The sequence below is a fragment of the Odocoileus virginianus genome, chromosome 22 (assembly GCF_023699985.2).
Source record: "Odocoileus virginianus isolate 20LAN1187 ecotype Illinois chromosome 22, Ovbor_1.2, whole genome shotgun sequence".
Taxonomy (NCBI): domain Eukaryota; kingdom Metazoa; phylum Chordata; class Mammalia; order Artiodactyla; family Cervidae; genus Odocoileus; species Odocoileus virginianus.
In genome coordinates, this window is record NC_069695.1 from 3470248 (window position 1) to 3493316 (window position 23069).

Sequence of the window (23069 nt, forward strand, 5' to 3'; positions counted from 1 at the left end):
TGAATTAGGCCAAATGAGGAACCCTGTTAGAAATAGTTATTTTGATTACTTGACAGTAATCAGATTTCTGAAATTAACTACAGATGCTGCTGTGGTTAAGCTCCGGGTGCAGCAGACGAGGACCCCAGTTACTTTCTCCAGGCTCTCCACGGTGTTATTCACAGTGTGAGATTAGGAGACCAAGGTCATTTCTGATGAACCTCCACTGCCCTACTTGAGGTCAGATACCACCTTCAGTCTGAAGCATCCCAATCAAACCGGGCTGGAGTTGAGGGGGTCATGTGGAGACAGAGGAACCGTTGGCTGCAGGACTTAATTATGAAGCAATTTTTTATTTTTTAATTTTATTTTTTATGAAGCAAATTTAAGGAGCCACAAGGGGGGCAAAGAATCCAGTGCATGAACAGGGAGGCTTATTCTTTCCTCTTGAGCACTTCTGACTTTGGTTTTTATCCCTTCTCATTGGTCATTTCTTCCTTTTTAAGGAATCTTAATTATTTTTCTTTTCAACCTTCCTGAGTTTTTAAACAGCAGTTCTCAGAGGTGTTCTAGAACACTGGTGACCAGGGATTTGTCATGAGTCATCTTAGAGCCAAATGAAACCGGTAACAGTTTGCAGATTACCATAGAATAGAACGAGGAGGGCACGGCAACCCACTCCAGTCTTCTCGCCTGGAGAATCCCACGGACAGAGGAGCGTGGTGGGCTTCAGTCCATGGGGTTGCAGAGAGTCGGACACGACTGAAGCGACAGCACACACACACACACATTTTATAAACCAAGTAAAGGAGTTTGAAGAAATAACCTGAACTTGGCTGTGACCTTGTGGGGCTCTGGGGTTTTTGTTCAGGCCATGTTCAAATGAGGATTTCTCTTTTAGAATCAAATGTTCTATGAACAGTGGTCAGTTTATAACACGGGCATTGGTTTGCTCAGGCCGCTCTAACAAATTACCATGAACTGAGTGACTTGGAGTGTGTCATGTCACCGTCTGGGAAGCCATAAGTCTGAGATCGCTGTGTTGCGGTGTGCTGATTCCTTCTGAAGGCCGTGAGGCTTCCCTCACAGGTCTGTTCAGGCCTCTCTCCGTGGCTCGGCTGCCTTCCCTCCAGGGGTGTCTCTGTGTCCTGGTCCTTTGATTATAAGGACGACAGTCGTGTTGGATTAGGGTCGTCTCTAATGACCCCACTTGAACTTAATTGCATCTGAGTGACTGTTTCCAAATAAGGTCATGCTCTGAGGTACAGGATGGGGTTAGAGCTTTGATGTGTGAATCTAGGAAAGACATAATTCAACCCATAGCAACAGGCTAATTTTCTCTTTCTTTTTTAAAGACTGTACATGGCAAGTCAAAGCCAATGATCGGCGCTTCCATGAACAACCTCAGTTTATGAACACAGTATTCTTTTGCATTAAGGAGAGCAAATATGCGGTAAGTTGATTTTAATCAGTTAGCTTTATTAAAAGCCAGTTTTTTTTTCCCCCAGTAGCCATGATGCTTACTTGCTTTATGTGACACCTACCTTTCAGGTAACCCCTGGCCGGGGGCCATTGACAGTCACTGTTAGTTCTCTAGAATGTCATTTTTTAAATTGAAGTATAGTTGATTTACAATGTTGTATCAGGGTCTGCTGTACAACAAAGTGATTCAGTTTATATATATGTATATATATTTTCTTTAAAAAATTCTTTTCCATCTGGTTTATCCCAGGACATTGAGTAAGACTTCGTTGTTTATCCACCCTATATATAATAGTTTCCATCTGCTAGCTCCACACTCTGAGTCCATTCTCCTTGGCAGTCACAAATCTGTTCTGTATGTCTGTGAGTCTGTTTCTATTTCACAGATAAGGTCATTTGTGTCTTATTTCAGATTTCCTAGAATGTCCTTTTTTCTCATCACAGTAAGATGAACTACTCTAAGGGTGTATGGGGCAGTGTGAAACAAAACAAAGTTGATTGAAATTTTCCCTCTGAATATACAAAGCTCTTTTTAAAAAATTTTTTAAAAGAGCATACAGTAATATCACAGATGCCTTGCTCTTTGACAGTAATAAGAATTTGACAGTAATCTTGGTAACTTATCTCTCCATCCTTGGCCTGTGATGGATTCAGAGACTTTGAAGATATTTTCGCCCCAAAAATGCTTATTACCATTGAAATATAAAGAACAGGAGCCAAGTCTGGGCTGAAGTGTGGTCTGTTAGATTCCTGGGACTGTTCCCCAGAATACCGCCAACTGGGTGGTGTAAAACAACAGAAGTTTATTCTCTTACAAATTGAAAAGGCCCGAAGTCTAAAATCAAGGGCTGATTCCTCCTGGGGGATCCACGGGAGAGACTGCTGCAGACTTCTTGGTTTCTGGCTGACAGCCCCGGATGCTCCTTGGCTTTACATCACTCCAGTCTCTGTCTCCCTGTATATTTCTCTGTGCCCAGTTTTCCTCTATGAAGGCCAGCAGGCCTAATCATTGGATTAGGCCTTATCCACCTTAATCCAGCGTGACCTCACTGTAATTGATCCCCTTGGCAAAGACTGTATTTCCTAATATTTGGTCGGCCAAAAAGTTCGTTCGGATTTATCTGATGGGGAAACCCGAACTAACTTTCTGGCCAACCCAGTAAGATGACCATCGCGGGTCACAGGGTCAGAACTTGAGTGTATCTTTGCAGGGCACACAATTCAACCCACGCCTGTGTCTTTTACTCTTACACACCCTCCATTGCTCTTATAAGAATGTTCCTTTTCCACCCATGTTGACCCTTCTCATTTACTGCTCATCCCTGCCCTGTTTTCTAAGAGGCCCTAAGAGATCAAGGAACCAACAGCAGGATCTGTTTGCTCACAGTGGGAGTTGCCAAAGAAGCCTTGGAGGTGAAATGTCTGTGTCTTGTGACTTTCTCTGACATAAGCCTCCAAGGCATCATTTCCAGGCCCAGTTAAAAGTAAAAACTTAAAGAAAATCTCAGTATCTTTCAAACAAATTATATCCTTGTGTGTCTGTAGGCCACAGGACTGATTTTTGTGTCTGAGCTTCCCTGGTGGCTCAGCTGGTAAGGAATCCACCTGCAATGCAGGAGACCCTGGTTCCATCTCTGGGTTGGGAAGATCCCCTGGAGAAGGGATAGGCTACCCTCTCCAGTATTCTGGTCTGGAAAATTCCATGGACTGTATAGTCCATAGGGTCACAAAGAGTCAGACACAACTGAGCGACTTTCACTTTCACTTCATACATTGTGTATTGTGGTAAGTGTGGGACCGTTTAGAATGATTTTCTCATTTTTTCCAACAGAATAATGCAATTAAAACATACAAGTACAATGCGTTGACCTTTCTACCAATGAATTTGTTTGAGCAATTTAAGAGAGCGGCCAATTTCTATTTCCTGGTCCTTCTCATCTTACAGGTAATAATACCCTTTGATGTCTTAAATCTGTTTTGAATTACGATGACTCAGTAACGTTCAGGTTGTTAGTGTTTAAATTGTATATAAAATCTTGAAAGTTTTCTATATGGTCATCTGGGTTCTGGATGTAAGAGACTAACACCCAGAATCACTTCATGAACAGTGTTACATGAACACTGAACCTGAGCACATGCAAATGTTATTTTACTTCTGTATTTTAAAAAGTTCGGTTTCATACTGAGGTCAAAGTTAAAACATACTGATGTCATTGTTAAAACTGGTTTTCCTGAAGTGAGTCAAGTTCAAATGTTCACTTTGTGAAACAGTTGTACCTTAAAATTAAATCTATTTTTTATGCTTGGCTTTTATTTTTTATTTAGTTGCCAAAAGGTTATTGACTTTTATTAGGATTTTGGTCATAATTCTCATAATTATTTTATGACCTGGTTTTACACCAAAAAGGCCTATTTTTTTTTTCTTTGCCTACTTGGGCAAGAAGTCCACTTAATCTGGAGGGCATTACTTTTATCTGTCTCGGAACTGTTTTACGATCAAAGAAACTATATACCCTCTAGTTGCCACTCAGAGTTTCCATCGTTAGCACTTGATGTGCTGGTTTCAAAGGATGGCATCTCCACTTGGTTTCATCAGATTCTTTATGTCAAGTGTTTCATTTGGAAAATAGTCTCACCTGCTGGGGTTCGCCCAATGTAGTTTAGTGAAACTGTAACCTGTGTGTCTGAGTGGAGATGGCGGATGCACAGGTGGAGGGAAGACGCAGGAGGGAGAACTAGACCCTCAGCAGGTTTAGTAGAACCTGAGACCTGCTGACTTGATCATAAGGGGTGGTCTTATCGAGCGGGACCTTAGGGACAGGCTCGTGTAGAGAGAAACACTGCTAAGTTTACAGTACTGCTGCATGACGAGTGGGCCACTTTCCCTTCCTTCGTTCTAGAAGGAAAAGGGGCGTTCTACCTTATTATAGTCACAGTAACGTGGGACATGAGCTTCCTCGCCCCCATCTCCTTCCTGAAGGCACAGAGGTCCAGGTGAGGATGCTGGTAACAGCCTTAGCCCTTTGCTCACACTCTTTCTTCACGTAATTCTTATAGTCTGCGAGATTAAGGATTGGGTTGGGCGGAAAGTTCGTGTGAGTTTTTCTGTAACGTCTGTCTCTGTCTCTAGGCTCTGATCCAGGAAGCCAGAAGCTAGAGAGAGAGGCAGGAGAAGGGCTAGCTGGATACTTCGGCACCGTTCCATGCCTGCTGTGCAGGATGCCAGCTGGATGATGGTGGAGATTAGGCTTAGCGTCAGCGGTTGCCTGTGGCTCTGCTGTGTCTTCCTGGGCACACACGCCTGCCCTCTTTTAATCTCTTTCAGGCAATCCCTCAAATCTCGACCCTGGCATGGTACACCACGCTGGTGCCCTTGCTTGTGGTACTGGGCGTCACGGCCATCAAAGACCTCGTGGATGACGTGGTAAGGATTCCTCATGCAACCGTCTCCTCACCGCAGCAAGCGTATTTTCTAGTGGCATTCATAACTCGCCGTTTTGAGATGATTAAAGTAACCTCTCCCCATCCCTCCTCTCAAGGCGCGCCATAAAATGGACAAGGAAGTCAACAACAGGACGTGTGAGGTCGTTAAGGACGGCAGGTATGCGCCTTTCGGAGCGCGTGACTTTTCATCCAAGGAGGTAACATACAAATGCATCTAGAAGCGACCTTAGAGGAACTTGGAAGTCTAACGGCACATTAACCTCTTCCTTGTAAAGGCCTCTCACCACTTACGAAGACAAGGCTATCCCCAGGTTGCAGTGTAGGCAGTTGCCTTCTGGAGGTCTGTGTCCTCAGCCTGCCTGGGTTTCCTTCAGCCTGGAGTGTGTGACTCCATCTCCGCTCTCCCCCAGCGATTTGCCCAAATGTCCTGAAACCCCTCCTGAATCCCCAGCCGCAGTGGTCTCTCCCTTTGCTGGGCTTTCAGAGCTTTTTGTTTTCATCTTTCTTGTTATGATCTGAGTTTTATTAAAATTAGTTGTATAGGAATCTCAAAAAAAAAAAAAAAGGAATTGTTTGTATAGGAATCTCATCATCTGCAGTATCTCTGAGGTCTGCCCATGCTATATTTTAAATTTTTTTAAGTGTTCATTTGTTAGACAGTCAAATGGGTATTTCCAAGAGACTTTAATATCAAAGGAAGCAATCTTTTTATTTTATTAATATTCTTATGAGATTTATTAGAAAAGTGATACACTCATTAAAGAGATAAGTTTAAACAATAGAGAGGAGACAAGAACTAGACTTGGGGACTTCCCTGGCGGTCCCGTGGCTAAGACTCCAGGCTCCCAATGCAGGGGACCCAGGTTCGATCCCTGGTTGGGGAACTGGATCCCACATGCCACAACTAAGAGTTTGCATCCCACAGCTAAAGATCCTGCATGCTGCAATAAAGATCAAAGATCCCAAGTGCTGCAACTAAGACCCAATGCAGCCAAATGTGTATAAAAACTAAAGCATCATGAGCATTCCAGACGGCTATGTGGGATCCATAATGCTTCCCTCTCCTGGGATCAGCAGGCGATGGATAGCTGAGTGGAAGGAAGCAGAATGACTGGAACGTAGGACATGAGCAAAAACAAAGGGGTGGCGTGTATCTCCTTCCTGCACATTTAAGGAGCCCCCGCTGACCCCCCAGTTACACAATGTAGAATGGAAAGGAACACACCAAAGTTAGCGCCGCCTTTGTTTCTTCCTCCAGAGGAGAAGATGAGCCTCATGACCCCTTAATCATCAGCTGGCTGACCTTCCCCTGGGGTGTGCATGTTTTCCCAGAATTTTTGGCTACCAGACAGCATCATCCAAATCCCCTGCCAGTAACTTGAAGACTGCCACTGAACTATCATTCTTTTCTACATTCAGGTTCAAAGTTGCCAAGTGGAAAGACATTCAAGTCGGAGATGTCATTCGCCTGAAAAAAAATGACTTCATCCCAGTAAGTGGGCTCAAGCTCTGCGCTCTCATTGCTCTCCTTCCTCTGACCTGGCGTTCGGTTCTGCCTCTGGCGTGGGGGTCTGTGTTACTGGTGTGTTTCGTTTCAAACAGGCTGACATCCTGCTGCTGTCGAGCTCTGAACCTAACAGCCTCTGCTATGTGGAAACGGCCGAACTGGATGGGTGAGCGGGCCTTAGGCGGGCGGGTTGGGAAGCTTACCTGTGGAAGGCTGACCGTTGTTATGTGAAACTTGTGCACTTGGACAGGAAGCCCTGAGGTCTGGCCTTACTTCTACCCCTGGATACCCAGCAGCCTCTCCTTAGGAGACCAGCCTCTCTGTCTTTGCCTTTTTCCCTACTGAGTACCTGGTAGGACAAGCAGTGGTCTGACTCCCTAGTAGGCCAACTTCTCTGCCTTATTCTGTATTTGCGAGCCTGTCTCTCAGGGGAAGCAAAGCTCTGATGACGGAATGTGTGCCTGAGCCCTTTACCAGCCGCTGAGCAGAGCCAGACTCTGACAAACGGCTGCTAGTAACTATTTTAGGGGGAAAAAATAGATTTTTAAAGTCTTTGCCAGTAGACAGTTTTCTCCCTTTGTTGGTTTTTGTTACTATGCTACCACTTGAAAGGATTTTTTTTTTTTTTTACCATTTTGACCAGTTTTCAGTACATTTATGCAATACCTACTAGGTTGCAATAGTTTTACATGGTAGGTCATTTAATCCTTTTTTTTTTAAGTTAAGAAAATCATTATTATTTGGCTGTACTGGGTCTTAGTTACAGCCTGAGGGATCTTTAGTTGCAGCACGTAAGATTTAGTTCCCCAACCAGGGACCGAACCCAGGCCCGCTGCGTTAAGGACCTGTTGTCTCAGCCACTGGACCAGCAGGGAAGTTCCTCATTTAATCTTTTCAGCAACCCTATGAGGTGTGTGTTATCACCTTGATGTAACTCGGGAGGAAACTGAGGCCCTGGAGGTGAGGTCACCCGCCCAAGATCACACAGCGGGTGGCAGAGTTGGGGCGCTGCTCCCCTCTGCTCACCCCCGAGGCCGCTGCCTGTGTTCCTCTCTTGGCGTCAGCCCCTTTCTCACACCCACAATGAGCATAAGCTTCTATGGAGAGCTGAGATCGTCCGAGTAACAGCGAGGTCTGTCTTTGGTCTATAAATCAGTCGGTTGATCATTCAACCTAAACTGTAAAACAGCTCTTATTCCCACAAGTGAGAGATCCTGAAGTTTTGCAAAGATATAAACTCCTAGTGTGCCCTGTTGGAGCAAACAGAATGGAAAGTTGAGAACTACAGGTCCAGTTCTTAGTAGATGGGAATCCCCAGTCGGTCTTCGGGGGGCTTGAAAACTGAACAAGCGTGGCTTGTTCCCCAGAGTGCGTGTGCCCAGCCTGGCCCTGGGGGTCCTCTTGCCTGTGTTTTGCCTTCCACTGTGTGCGGGGGATGCATGCTCAGTCCTGGGGGTAAGGTGACCACCTCCTTCCTTAGAATTCATCTTTCACAGATGTAGGATCCGGTTATTCACTCTGGGAAATATTAAGTTGATAGAGTCTTGACCCTTTCTGTGACAAATATGTATCCTAGAATTATCTTTGATTAAATGTTAGAAAGAAAGTTTTAAATAGTAGTTTGGTAGTCCGGGCTGGTGGTAAGAATTAAGTTAGGAAGGAGAGAGACAGGAAGCTTCTGGGCGCCTCAGGCCTACCCAGGTTGCCTCATAGCAACAAACAGTAAAAGGGGGCCAGTGTTTCCTGGGTCAGGAGTTTTTCTCTTGTTCAGGGGATAACTTCATGCAAACCTGAAGTTCCAAGGAGAACAGAGAGTTTGAAAACAGAAAAAACTGATTATTTAGCTTTCACTTCCTGGTATACCTAATACTACTTCGTACAGTGTTCTTCATATTCCTTTTCCAACTCTGAAATTTGCTCATTTAATTCTTTTTTCCTTTCCCTTTAGAGAAACCAACTTAAAGTTCAAAATGGCACTTGAAGTCACACACCAATATCTCCAAGAAGAGAATTCATTGGCAGCATTTGATGGTTTGTGCAAACAAGTCTTTTTGTTGTTTAGTCACTAAGCTGTGTCCGGCCCTTTGCAGCCCCGTGGGCTGTAGCCCGGCAGGCTCCCCAGTCCATGAGATTTCCCAGGCAAGAATCCTGGACTGGGTTGCCATTTCCTTCTCCAGGGCATCTTCCCGACCCAGGGATCAAGCCTGCGTCTCCTACATTGGCAGGGGGATTCTCCACCACTGAGTCCCCAGGAAAACCCTAACTTGTCTTACTTTGTATTGAATTTTCATTGCTTGGTTCAGTCTGTATATTAATTAAAACCAGAAAATCTTTCATATGTGAGCACTTATGTGAATCATATCTCTTTTAAAAGGTTTTATTGAATGTGAGGAACCGAATAACCGGCTAGATAAGTTCACAGGAACACTATTTTGGAAAAACACAAGTTTTCCTTTGGACGCTGATAAAATTTTGTTACGTGGTTGTGTCATCAGGAACACCGATTTCTGCCATGGATTGGTCATTTTTGCAGGTACTTTTGAAGTCTCTTGGGAAATTGATCTGTAGGCTCATTAAAGATGTAAATGAGGAAATTGATTGTCCTTTCTCTATTGAAACCCAAGAGAATTATTTTATTGACATGCTAGTGAATTGATTTTCCCAATCATTGATCAGATTGAATTATCCATTTCTAGGTGCTGACTCTAAAATAATGAAGAATAGTGGGAAAACCAGATTTAAAAGAACTAAAATTGATTACTTGATGAACTACATGGTCTATACGGTATTTATTTTCTGTTTTGGTAGATTGCTATCTTTTGTTCTAGTTTTCTTGTATGTTTTTCTATTGCAAAGAAATTTTACCTCTGTGGGCCAAGTAGAAAAATTCACAAGGTGGAGGAGAAGAGATTCCCTCACCTTTTCTCAGAAATGCCACATTTCTAATAGGAGAATCTCTCTGGGAATGTGAATCCCAATTGTAGGGTACCCTGAGTTGATACCTGAGTTGCTCACCCTATAGAGTCATCAGTTGGGAAACTAGGGAGTCTTAGATAGACTACGCCCCTGAAGTCAATGTAGGATTGATTTTACTGCTGTTAATTTCCCATAGGGATAGTTCTCTTAAAAGCAAACCTTTATCCCCCCAAATATAGTGTGTAAGTCCAACTATAAGGCAAGTTTAGGTGTAAGGTGAGTCAAAGGTCTGTCTCCAAGACCACTCCCAGCATTGATGATTCATGAGGAGGACTTGAATTCAGTCTCTAATTGTTCTCATAGTTAGGACTTACTATGATAAGTATCGCTTATTACAAAGCAAGATAGCAAAGAAAGAAGGCTCATGGGGCAAAGTACAGAGAAAACCAGGGGTGAGCTTCCAAGAGTCCTCTCCCAGCGGAGTCACTCACAACAGATGCACTGAATCCTCTCAGCGACAATCCGCGTCAGCAAGTGTGAAATGTTGGCTCTCCAGGAAAGTTCACTAGAGACCCATTGCCTGGGTTTTATTGGGGTCTGGCCACGTAGGCACTGTCTGCCTGGCGGGTACCAAAATTCCAGACTCCCTAAAGGAATCTGGGTATCAGTATAAGCCATATTGTTTTACACAAATAGTTGGGCATAATGAGTCATTCTTATCAGAGAATAAGAAATAAGGAACCAGGAAGCCCTTCCAAAATCTGTTTCCTGTTGCCAGCCAACGGCCCACTGTGTAAACAGGCCTCTAAGGATGGCAGGCTTAAACCTGCTGTGTCCGCTCTTCTGCACACAGAGTGGCCCTAAATATTAGACAGTCCTCCAACTCGCCAGTAAGGCCTTTTTTCAAGTATTTGGTTTTGATGTGTTCACTAGAGGAGGTGATGTCCCTGTCTGTCTACTCCAGCATCTTAACCAATCTGATCCAGTTTAATTTGAACACAAAACATTTTAGGGACTTATAATACTTCCAGTACTTTTATATGGTCAAAAGCATATAATAGCAATGTGTTAATTTAAGAAAAAATTCTTTTTTCCCTGCTCTCACATTTCATGAAATCTTCATTGGAGCTTTTCTGGTGCATCTTCCATGTCACTGTCTTGGTTATGGCTGGGCCCTCACAGGGAGTTTGTCATCTCTCCTCTGTGCCAAGTTCTTTTGAAATACAGTGCTTTTGTAATCTGTGCCCAGAAATTTAAATTTGCCTTGGAAATTTTCTTCCTCCTCACAGATACCCAGTGTTTGCAGTTACCTTAAATACCCAAATAGCCCTAGGGCTGTTGAATTTTTAATTCATTCCTTAGGTATATACTCAGTTTCCACAACAGAATACTTATTGTATTGCTTCTTATAGGATCTTAAATGTTAAGTGATCGTTAAATCTTCAGGAATAATTACCCAAATTTGCGTAAAATTTCCTTGCCTTCTTTTTTTTTTTTAAATCATTTCCATCAAACATTTTCTATAAGTGTCTCAATTTAGCCTTCTTTGAAATTTTTCATGCTAAAGTAGGGTTATCTTCCCCAAACATTATGTTATTGCTCAAAGGAAAAGTTGTTGAGATAATGTTCCATATTATGAGAATGTTTAAGGATTTGCATATAAAATACCACCTTCTCTTCTGAAAGATAATTTTAGGAATAAAACCTTACCTTGTATATGGAAGGTAGGATAAATTAATCAACCACAGAAATAAATAGGCTTTCAAAGCATTCTTTTCTATTTATCTACCTTTTGGCCACGCCACATGGGGCATACGGGAGCTTAGTTCCCTGAGCAGGGGTCGAACCTGCGCCCCCTGCAGTGGAAGCACAGAGTCTTAACCACTGGACCATCAGAAAAGTCCCCTCAAGGTGTTGTTATGTTAGTGTTTCTATTTTAAGTGTGTTTGTTGTTGTTGTTCAGTCACTAAGTTGTGACCCCATGGACTCTGTCCTCCCCTGTCTCCCAGAGTTTGCTCATATTCATGTCCATTGAGTCAGTGATACTATCTAACCATCTCATTCTCTGCCATCCCTGTCTCCTCTTGCTTTCAATTTTCCAGCATCAGCATCTTTTGTGTTGCTTTTACAGAGTACTAAATTATTACACACATGTAAAGTATTGAGTAAAGTAAATCAGCGTCTATACAATGCATGGGATTGGGAATGTGTCCTTAGAGTTAAACCTAACCATTGTGTGTCTTTCAGATCTTTGTTGTTCTCATCTTGCTTTCTGCGGGTCTTGCCATCGGCCACGCTTACTGGGAAGCTCAAGTTGGCAATTTTTCCTGGTACCTCTATGATGGAGAAGACTCTTCGCCCTCCTACCGTGGATTCCTAAATTTCTGGGGCTACATCATTGTTCTCAACACCCTGGTGCCCATCTCTCTCTATGTCAGGTAAGACTGTCTTCTCTTTGGCCTTCTGCTTTAAGAGAAGAACTTGGTACACCTTGCCAATTCAGCACCTTCAATTTTAGCAATACTTGTTTTAAAAGTCATAAAGAACAAATAAGAAAAGAGCTTTCACTTCAGAATTGAGGGTGATCCGGGCAAAGGGAACTAATACTGCGTGTCTGCCCTGTGCTAGGCACAGCATCTTGTATCTTGACCTCTTGACAGATAAAGCTACTGGAGTTCAGAGGTCAGACTCGACTCCTGCAGTCACTTTCTTGGCAGGACTCCTTCTGACTGGGTTCCAAAGCTCGAGCTCAAGCATCAGAAAGAGCTGGATGAATATTTAGAATGTCATGGAGTAACTCAGTTGTCTGTTTCAGGGGCCGTCCTAACCTCTTTTCTGAGTCTTCTGTATTACCACCTGGTGTACCTGCAGTTTGTAAAACTCACTGGGCTTCCTGAGCGCTACCTTCCCTGTTTAGCCTCTCAAAGTGTTCTCTTTCTCATCTCAACTCCAACTGTGATAAAAGGGTAATAAAAGAGGGTCATATTTCTGACAGGTGGTCATCACCTTGTTTTCTGATACTTCTTCCTTTTTTTACTTTTTAAATATCAAGTTTCACTGTCTCTGGTCAGTTGAACTTTAGACCACTGGGAGAGAAACTGTGCCTTGAAATATACCCGGCAGCCAGAGTCAGCTCTTGGTTCCAATAAGTAATAGCCCAGAGGCATATAGGACTACATGCAAACCTGTAATTAGAAGCATTTGTTTTATTTTAATTTTATTACATGTGCATTTGTTTTATTTTTAATTTTATTAGCTGTAGTTACTATTGCTCTTTTCACATGAAGTAAAGCCATGGGAAGCCATGTGTTTGCAGTTACTCTGAAAAAAAAATAACTGGATGACTTCCCTTTGTTAGGGGAACTGTTATACAGACTGTTTTGTCTGTATCTGTATGTATGTATTAGGGCTCCTCTGGTGGCTCAGATGGTGAAGAATCTGCCTGCAGTGATGGAGACCTGGGTTTAATCCCTGAGTCGAGAAGATCCCTTGAAGAAGGAAATGGCAACCCACTGCATTGTTCTTGAATGTAGAAGTGTTAGCTGCTTAGTCCTGTATGCCTCTGTGACCTGTGGACTGCATCCCACCAGCTCCTCCGACCGTGGCATTCTCCAGGCCAGAATACTAGAGTGAGTTGCCATTCCCTTCTCCAGGGGATCTTCCCAACCCAGGGATTGAACCTGAGTCTCCTGCATTGGAGGGAGACGCTTTACCATCTGAACCACCAGGGAAGCCCCTGGTGTTCTTGCCTGGAGAAGTCCATGGACAGAGGAGCCTGGCGGGCTACAGTCCATGGGGCCACAAACAGTTGGACATGGCTGAGCGACTGACCCTTTCACAAATGTATATTATACATAAACCATATATGGAGTTTTAGGTTTTAAAAAGTCATGTCATGTGATTAATATGATTTATTTTGTTGGTTTGTTGCTCTTGGAAGTGAGAGTCCTTTTGAAGCATAAGTCAGTCAGGTCATTTCAGATAGTATCTCTGTTCTGCTTTTAGCCCCACAGTAGCTTTCTGTCTCATTCAGAATAGACCCACCAAGGTCACACTGCTCACAAGGCCCATGGGACCCACCGCACTCCCCTGCATGCCCGTCTTGACCTCCACCCACTCCCCAGGCTCCCCCACCTTGAGCCTCCTTGAATGTCTCAGCGGTATCAGCACCTGCCCCAGGGCCTTTGCACTTGCTCTGACCTCTGCCTGGAATATCTTTTCCCCTCCATATCTACATGGTTGCTCTTTCATTTCCTTGAGATCTCTGCTCTAAGTTCACCTTATACCCCGGCTATTCCTGGCCCTCTCTGTCTTCCTCTGCCTGTCGGTCTCTATCTCTCTTCACAGTGCTTTGATTTTCTGCAGACGATTCTCACCATCTAATATAGTATATGTTTACTAGAGGGCAGGGATTTTCGTCTCTTTTGTTGATTGATGTATCCCGCTAGGATGATGTCTGGTAATACTAGGCACTCACGGAGCATACAAGGGAGCAGAGAAGAAGGGAGTTATTTTTCCATCTGTTTAGTTCCATCCTTTACAGACATCCTTTGCCCACTGAACAGAGGCTGGGTGTGTAAGCACCTTCCTTAAAACTGAGATAGATTTAATCAGTTATAGTTTTCAAGTAGGAATGATCCTTTTAGAGTACTGTATTTTGGACATTCTATAATCTTATAGGAGTTTAGGACTATAAACAAAATAGACTTCCCTGGTGGCTCAGATGGTAAAGAATCTGCCTGCAATTCAGGAGATGGAGGTTTGAGCCCTGGGTTGGGAAGAGAAGGAAATGGCAACCCACTCCAGTATTCTGGCCTGGAGAATTAGAGGACCTGGTGGGCTTCAGTCCGTGGGGTCCCAAAGAGTCGGACACGACTAAGCGACTAACACTTCCACTCACAAAATGGAAAAACGACAAGGACCAACTGTTTAGCACAGGAAACTATATTCCATATCTTGTAATAACCTCTAATGGAAAAGAATCTGAAAAAGAAATATATATGTACACGTTCCTCAAAAAATGTGTATTGCTGAATCACTTTGCTATATACTGGGAACTAGTACAACACTGCAAATTAACTGTACTTCAATTAAAAAATGTTTAAAAAAAGAATTTATTTTTTAACAGTGTGAAATGACAACTTATGGGTTATTTGCCAAAAGTCCTTAGTGCTACTGGAGATCACACAGGGGTGCATAATCTAGTGACTCTCACTCCTTTTGCCTCCAATTGAGGGCAGAGTTGAACATACCTTTCCATCGTCCCTGGGTGCGATGGGGACCGAGAGAAGAGGGTAGAAATAATGTCCCATGGCGGGATACCTCCTGCAGGGTTAGCTACCTTGTCACCCGCATGGGTTGTGTGTTCTGAACAGAGGCTTCCGTGGCTGGATGTGCTCAGGAGTTTGCAGGAAATCACCTCAAGAGGACACTTGGACCTTGAAGCAGGAGAAAGATGTGTTTGGTCAGGAGAACCCGGAGGCTGGGCACAGGGCTCCCTGCAGGGCTTGTCTCCCTGTAGATAAGTAGCTCGCTCCAATCGCAAATCTACTGCCTGCAGCTCATATCTGAGAGCTCCATCGAAAGTAATCTTTTATCTTGCTAGTGTGGAGGTGATTCGTCTTGGCCAGAGTTACTTCATCAACTGGGACCTGCAGATGTACTATCCTGAGAAGGACACGCCCGCAAAGGCGAGAACCACCACGCTGAATGAGCAGCTCGGGCAGATCCATTATATCTTCTCGGACAAGACGGGGACCCTCACGCAGAACGTCATGACCTTTAAGAAGTGCTGCATCAACGGGCAGATTTACGGTGAGAAGAATCTATTACTCTGTCTCTGGACGTGTGTGACCAGAGGCTGCCTCCCTGGAGTGGTCCTCTGCCAGTGCAAAGCTCTGATGGTTATTCTTGAGGTTTCTCAAGCAGCCTCACTGGTGCACTGAGACCAAACATGTGAGGAGGTCAGGAGTCAGAATTAGGTATATTTTCCTCAAAATGTTAGCTTGCCATGTGACCCAGGAAGTTTGCTCCTGGTTACACAGCCAAAAGAACCAAAAGCAGGGACTCAGACAGGTATTTGTACATCCATGTCCGTAGTAGCATTATTCAAAATAGGGAAGGTGTAGTAGTAACTTAAGAGTGTCCATCAGTGGATGAAGGATAAGGAAAATGTGATATATACACACAATGGAATATTATACAGTCTTGAAAAGGAAGGAGAATGTGACACATTATGACATGAATGAACTTTGAGGAATGCTATGTGAAATAAGCCAGACACAAAAGGAAACATTTGGATGATTCCATTTCTTTGAAGTATCTGGAGAAGTCAAATTCAGAGAGCTAGAGAGTAGAACGGTAATTGCCAGGGTTTAAGGGAAGAAGGGAATGAGGAATTAGTGTTTAGTGAAAATAGCATTTCCTTTTCACGGATGAAGGAGCCCTCGAGATGGATGGTGGTGAAGGCTGCATAGCAGTGTGATTGCATTTGATGTCACTGAAGTGTTTGTTTAAAAACAGTTGGGATGAAATTCCCTGGTGGTCCAGTGATTAGGACTCTGTACTTCCACTGCTGGGGGCCTGGATTAGATCCCTTATCAGGGCACTAAGATCCCACAAGCCTCGAGGCAAGGCCAGAAAACAAACAACGAAATAGTTGAGATGGTAAACTTTGTTTTTCATCACAATTATATTTAAAAAATTGATTCCCATTCGAATATTCTGAAATGTGCTATATACTTGTCAAAATAACAAGGCTAGTGCTGCATTCAAAGTGGATGCCCCTAAGATTTAAATATTTAAAAACAGTATAATTATTTTAAAAGCTATGAGAACATCATGAACTTCCCTCTTGGAGGAAACGTTTTGCTGTGAGCTGTACGTTCACAGAATGTCAGTGAGGAAGGCGGGATGCTGAGGGCTTGAGGAAGGGGCTCTGCCATACGTGGTGGTTTCTTCTCAGCTGGGGGAGGACGGGGGTAAAACCCTTCACAGGACATGGTCCTGGCCCCAGAGGAGATCACAGTGCAGGGGGACATGCGCGTCAGTATGTGAACCTCTAGACCAGCGGCCAGCAAACTTTGTTGGTTAAGGGCCAGATAGGAAATATCTAAGCCTTTTCAGGCCACATATGGTCTGTATCAAATAGTCCCCTTTGTTATGCTTTCTCTGTTTGTTGACAACTCTTGAAAAGTGTGGGAACCATTCTTAACTCAGGGCTGCCCAGACGGGCTATGAGACCCGTTGATTCAGTTTGTTTGTCCTGTTTGTTCCCAGGAGACCATCGAGATGCTTCTCAGAACAGTCACAGCAAAATAGAGGTGAGTCCTTTCACCGACGAAGTCGTTTGGGGGTGTGTATGACTTTCCTGGGCTGTGCCAAGCTCCCATAGAATAGGTGTCTTACAGTAACAGGAATGTATTCCACACAGCTCTGGAGCCCGGAAGTTTGAATGGAGGAGTCAGCAGGCCCACCCTCCCTCTGGAATCTCTGGGGCAGAATCCTTGCCTCTTCCTGGGCCCTGGTGCTTGCCTGCAGTCCTGGGCACTTGGCTGGCACACACATTACTCAGAAGTCTGCCTCTGTCATCACATGGCCTTCCTTCTCCCTGTGTGTTTGTGTCCAGATTCCCTTCCTTTTATAAAGATACACTCAGTGGATTGTGTGCGTGTGTGCTGTGTGTGTGCTCACGCGTGTCTGACTCTCTGTGACCCCATGGACTGTAGCCCACCAGGCTCCTCTGTCCATGGGATTCTCCAGGCAAGAAGACTGGACTGGGTTGCCATGCCCTCTCCCAGGAGATCTTCCTGACCCAGAGATCAAACCCACATTTCTTGCATTTCCTGCATTGCAGGTGGACTCTTCACCATTGAGCCCTGGACCAGCCCCTAGTCACTAGATTAGGGTCTCTCTAATCCATTTAACCTCATTTTTTTTTTTACGTTGGGGTATAGTTGATTAATAATGTTGTGTTAGTTTCAGGTGTACTAGAGTCATTCAGTTTTATATATATATATATTCACGTATCTATTCTTTTTTCAAAATCTTTTCCCATTTAGGTTATTACAGAGTATTTAGTATAGTTCCTTGTGCTCAGTATAAACTTCCTCTTGATTACATCTACCAAGGCCTTATTTCCAAAGAAGGTCCTATTCCCAGGTACCAGGGGTTAGAACTGCAACATATCTTTTTTGGGGGGGACACAGTTTGACTCACACCAGGCTGTGTTAAAACAGATAGGAAAAAAACAACGGATATGAGCCTCTTGACACTTCAGAACATATGAAAATCCTAGTGATGTTTGCATGAAGACACAGCTTCCGAGAAGAGGTCCTGTCATTTGTGAAGCCTGGGTCGTCTGTTTTAAATGCCCGTTTTTCCTTCTCGATTTCCTTCAGCCAGTGGATTTCAGCTGGAATGCGTTCGCCGATGGGAAGCTTGCGTTTTACGACCATTATCTCATTGAGCAAATCCAGTCGGGGAAGGAGCCGGAGGTGCAGCACTTCTTCTTCCTGCTGGCAGTCTGCCACACGGTCATGGCGGACAGGCTCGACGGTGAGTGTGGCCGTCGCGGCCTGGGCACCGGAGACCAGCCTTTTTTTTAGTTGACAGGGAACTCGTGCTTGGGACTGGAATGCGCATGAAGAGTTGTGTGAGCTAGAGGTGTTTGAGTTAGGTTTCCATTCCTGACACATCTTCATCTTATACGCCAGAGAAGTACATGGCTTATGTGGCATCCTCCAGGGGGACTTGCCGTCTAGATCCTGGGTTCTATTTCCTGTAGGCAGGTCTTTGCCATAGATATCCTGCAAAAGGCTTTTCGGAGGTAAGGCTTCTTCTTCCTAGCAAATGTCTTTGGTCTGTTTACCCAGAAGGCTAGTGGACAAAACAATTAGACCAGGTCACCGACTCCTTTCTCCCTGCACCTGGAGAAAAGGATTGAATGGGTAGAAGCCAACTGTCGTGAAGTCCTTCACAGAACTCAAACACCCCCAAATTAAGTGACTTCTGAAAATTCCCGTCTCAACCTGGTGAAATTTAAACTTTAGAATCGAAGGGTCATGTGAATTATGAGGTGCATCAAGTAAATTTCAAATGATTGCAGTCTGAATCCACATATCATATTGCAAATGATTGCTAAATCAATTAAGAAATACATATATAATAAGGCATGTGTATATTTACTGTAATAATAACAATTACTGTCCAAAGGAAGAATAAAAATAGAGTTGTGTGCATGACAAGTTTGTCAAATCTCCACCCAAGTGATGACTATCTGTGGGCCCCTTGCACTGTGTGGCAAAGGAGCCAGCAGACCATGAAACAGGCTCCTGGCCTTTGGAAATATTCGTCTCCTTCGTAATTCTAGCTCCAGATGTGTGTATCACTTTGGAACTTTTTATCAGCAAAAATTTGTTCTTTTTTTGTTTTTTTTACTGTGACTGACTCTTGCATTATAAACAGAAAAATCAAAATCTTTTCACTATCTGAGGACTTCATATTTATGGAGAGTGAAAAGTCAAACCTTATCTGGATCGTAAGTGGACTTTAAACTTGGACAATCTTTTACTACAAAATAATTTTAGAGAGAATTGTTTTCTAGATTCAGATATGTTTGGCATTTGAAATAATAGCCGCCAAACCTAGGCCTCCTGAAGGTACCTTTTTGATCTGAAGGCGTGTAATTCATATGCTTTTGCATGGGACGTTGACGTGTAGGTTCCTCTGCAGAATTCTTTTTTTTGTTGTTAACTTTTAAAGAAAATTAAAGTATAGTTGGTTTATAATGTTGTGTTGATTTCTGCTGTATAGCAAAGTGATACACATGTATATACATTTTTATGTTTCATAGTGTTTTCCATTGTGGTTTATCATAGGATATTGAATATAGTTCCTGGTGCTATGCAATCAGACCTAGTTGTTTATCCATCCTACAGAGCAGTTGTACCTGCGGACCCCACACTCCCAATGCATTGCTCCCCCATACTCCCTCTGCCTCAGCAACCACAAGTCTGCTCTCTCAGTGGGTCTGTTCCTGCCTCCTGGATATGTTCAAGTTGTATTTTAGATTCCACATGTACGTGGTACCACATGGTGTTTGTCCTTCTTCCGACTGACTTCACTTAGTATGATAACCTCTGGGTCCATCCATGTTCCTGCAAGTGGCATGATTTCATTCTTTTTTGTGGCTGAGTAGTATTCTGGTGTGTGTGTGTACACACCACATCTTCTTTATCCATTCATCTGTCAGTGGACATTTATGTTTCCATGTCTGCGGAATTCTTAAGTGCAGCTTGTGCCAGCTTTGTCACAGCAGGATGGTCCAGTATCAATGAAAGCTAGGTATCTTATCACCTGTTCACACAGTGGTACATTACATAGATACATATGTGCGTTCTGGAAAGAGCCAAAAGTGCCCCTTTGTTATGTGCATTCTCCACTTTGGGGCTTCCCTGGTGGCTCAGATGGTAGAAAAGCTGCCTGCAATGCAGGAGACCAGGATTTGACCCTTGAGTCAGGAAGATCCCCTGGTGAAGAGAATGGCAACCTCCTGCAGTATTCTTCCCTGGAGAATCCCATGGACAGAGGAGCCTGGTGGGCTACAGTCCATGAGGTCACAAAGAGTCGGACCCATCTGAGTGACTATCACTTATTCTCCACTTTAATCAGCTCAGCATATGAACAAATGTCCTTTCCGGTTTTCTGATTCTGAGGTTTCATATGTAGAGGATGAAATCTTCAGAGGAGAAATAGACATAAAAAACTACATGTATAGAAGCTATGTGTATATCTTGCAGCAAATTTCGAAGACACTCATTCTCCAAGGATGAATTTAATTGTGCAATAAAGCTGAGATAACAGCAGAATTCTGGTTGGGGTAGATACATGGAAGGGGCTATTAACAGGCCAGACCAGGGAGATAGAAAACTCCCTGGTCACGAATAACTGAAGCAGAGGTCAAAATCTGTTTGACTAGCTAAGCACATTTTACTCGTATGATAAAAATCAAGTATGATATTTTTAAGCAACTGGGTTCTCTTAGTTTTTGGCTCATTTGTAAATTTATTCTACTTTTTTTTTTTTTTTTTGGAGTGTGTGGTGGTATTATTTTGAAAGCTAACCTGCCAACTTTAAGCAAATGTGTATACATCTACGGTCTCCATTTCCTTCTCTCTCCACTGGGATCTCATGGGAAGAGTCCTGGGTTCTGTGCTGGAGGTGGGCCGTCCCCATCTGGGTTCTTGCCATAACACACAGGACAGACCAGCATTTTCTGCTGGGCAGCGGCTTCCTGCGTGTCGCGGGAGGAGGGCTGGAGTTCAAAGTCCTTTCCAGCCTGATATGGTGCAGCTGTTTGTCCCACTGTCCTCCGCGGCAGAGTTGTACACCCTGAGGCATCCTCCCCCACGCAGCGCATCACAGGCAAATTGCCGTGGATGCTGAAAGTGGAGGTGAGTTGGATTTTGAAGCACAGGAAGGAGAGACTGATTTTGGCTCTAACTGATAAAAGCACCTTGAAAGGGTCCTTGGGAAAGGACCTTGGAGAAACTCCTCCCAATGTTTCAGCTGCGGAAACTCAGCCCCAGAAAGCACCCAGTACCTCCCTGAGCTCGGACGGCGGGTTACAACTCATTTTAGCTGAGTCCTCTCGCTCTGCCAGACTGGCGCGCTTTTGCTTTCCACTCTCATTTTCCCGCTTTTATAATAGTGGAGATTGGCTCTTCGGTCATTATGCATAATATGAGCAACGAGGGGACAGAATTCTTTCAGGCACGCTCAGCAGACAGTGGGTGTGGCCCACGTGTTGAGTATGTGTAGGAGGGCACGTGGAGGCTGGGTGTGGAGCAGCTGTGTTGGTTTTCTATGGTTCTACGCTAGATGCCCACAACGCAGTGGCTTGAATCATCCATTCCTTCGCTCACAGCTCTTTAGATGGGATGTCTGCGCAGGGCATGACGGGGTTCTCTGCCAAGGACCTCCCTAAAATCCAGGTCCGACCACTCTGTCATCCAGAGATCAGCAGCATCTTCCAAGCTGAGAGCAGGATCCAGTGCTGTGGGGCCGCAGGACTGAGGTCTCCGTTTCCTTGCTGGCTGTCAGCTGGGGCTGCTCTCTGCTCCCACAGGCCTCTCTCTCTTTCCTTGCCTCGTGGTTCCCCCTGTCATCAAAACCAGCAACCAAGAATCTCCCTCCCATCAACCCCTTTCATGCTTCAATCTCTCTGTCCCTGGGAAGAAGCCAATCCCTTTTGAGGACTAGGCTTCCCTGGTGGCTCAGCTGGTAAAGAATCTGCCTGCAGTGTGGGAGACCTGGGTTCAATCCCTGGATTGGGAAGATGCCCTGGAGAAGGGAAAGGCTACCCACTCCAGTATTCTGGCCTGGAGAATGGGGTCTCCATGGACTATGGTCTCAAAGAGTCGGACATGACTGAGCAACTTTCACTTCACTTTGAAATTAAGTGAACACTTGGCTCCTTGGAAGAAAAGCTATAATCAACCTAGACAACATATTAAAAAGCGGATACAGTACTTTGCCAACAAAGATCCATCTAGTCAAAGCTATGGTTTTTCCTGTAGTCCTGTATGGATGTGAGAGTTGGACTATAAAGAAAGCTGAGTGCAGAAGAATTGATGCTTTTGAACTGTGGTGTTGGAGAAGACTCTTGAGAGTCCCTTGGACGCAAGGAGATCCAATCAGTCCATCCTAAAGGAAATCAGTCCTGAATATTCATTGGAAAGACTGATGCTGAAGCTGAAACTTCAATACTTTGGCCACGTGATGGGAAGAGTTGACTCATGGGAAAAGACCCTGATGCTGGGAAAGATTGAAGACAGGAGGAAAAGGGGATGGACAGAGGATGAGATGGTTGGATGGCATCACCCACTCAATGGACATGAGTTTGAGCAAGCTCTGGGAGTTGATGATGGACAGGGAAGCCTAGAGTGCTGCAGTCCATGTGGTCGCAAAGAGTCGGACACGACTGACTGACTGACTGAACGGAACTGAACTGACTGAACTTGAGACTAACCCAATTAGTTTAGGAACACTCAGATAATCTCCTTATCTTACAGTCAACAGACTTGGACCTTAATTATATCTGTAAAATCCCTTCCCAGCAGTACCGTGATAGAGTTTGCTTGAATAGCTGGGAGAAAGTGTGTGTGTACACAGGGTCAGGGTGCGGGCCATCATAGACTCCTGCCCTTTCAGAGGCCGAGAACAGAGTTTGCAAAGAAAGAACAAAGAAAGAAAGTGATGTCGCTCAGTAGTGTCTGACTCTTTGTGACCCCATGGACTGTAGCCTGCCAGGCTCCTCCGTCTATTGGATCTTCCAGGCAAGAGTACTGGAGTGAGCTGCCATCTCCAGTGTTTGAAAGGCTGGGAGATATTGTTTTCTTCTGAAGGCCTGAAGTATGGATGCACCATAAGAGCTGAGGTTTAGAAGTTTGGAGCCAGGACACATCAAATCAGTAAAGAAACTTAGGACCTGGATTAGTGGGAGTCTTTAGGAAGGACGAGCAAGTTACAGATGAGGGAGATATTCAGTCTGAGAGTTAACTCGCTTTAAGACTGGTGACTAGAATTATCAGCCAGAGAAAGCTATGCAATCAGGATAATAAGTAGTGGGATTTGTTGTTTGAACATCTTTTTTATTTGAATCAGTTCCGTGATCCACAAATTAGCTTGTACAAGAAAGAAAGTCTCTTTGGTTGTGTCTCAGTGGGGGATGAATAGTGAG

General features: G+C 44.2%; 1 protein-coding gene and 1 non-coding gene across 7 annotated transcripts in view; one reads left to right on the forward strand and one right to left on the reverse strand.

Annotated features, from left to right (window-relative positions):
- Nucleotides 1-23069, forward strand: part of ATP8B1 (ATPase phospholipid transporting 8B1) — a 109817-nt gene that overhangs the window by 62802 nt on the left and 23946 nt on the right. For 5 of the 6 annotated variants that reach the window (XM_070452466.1, XM_070452464.1, XM_070452468.1 and 2 more), the window contains exons 3-15: nt 1335-1432; nt 3293-3406; nt 4787-4885; nt 5001-5062; nt 6325-6397; nt 6508-6578; nt 8361-8443; nt 8787-8945; nt 9109-9197; nt 11576-11766; nt 14934-15142; nt 16607-16650; nt 17728-17884. In XM_070452466.1, coding sequence (XP_070308567.1) covers nt 1335-1432; nt 3293-3406; nt 4787-4885; nt 5001-5062; nt 6325-6397; nt 6508-6578; nt 8361-8443; nt 8787-8945; nt 9109-9197; nt 11576-11766; nt 14934-15142; nt 16607-16650; nt 17728-17884 — 1449 coding nt within the window. The remainder of the gene's footprint in view (nt 1-1334; nt 1433-3292; nt 3407-4786; nt 4886-5000; nt 5063-6324; nt 6398-6507; nt 6579-8360; nt 8444-8786; nt 8946-9108; nt 9198-11575; nt 11767-14933; nt 15143-16606; nt 16651-17727; nt 17885-23069) is intronic. The other variant, XM_070452469.1, reaches the window with a different exon arrangement.
- On the reverse strand, nt 11155-11227 carry TRNAG-UCC (transfer RNA glycine (anticodon UCC)). The gene has a single exon. It is a non-coding gene; the product is annotated as a tRNA-Gly (tRNA).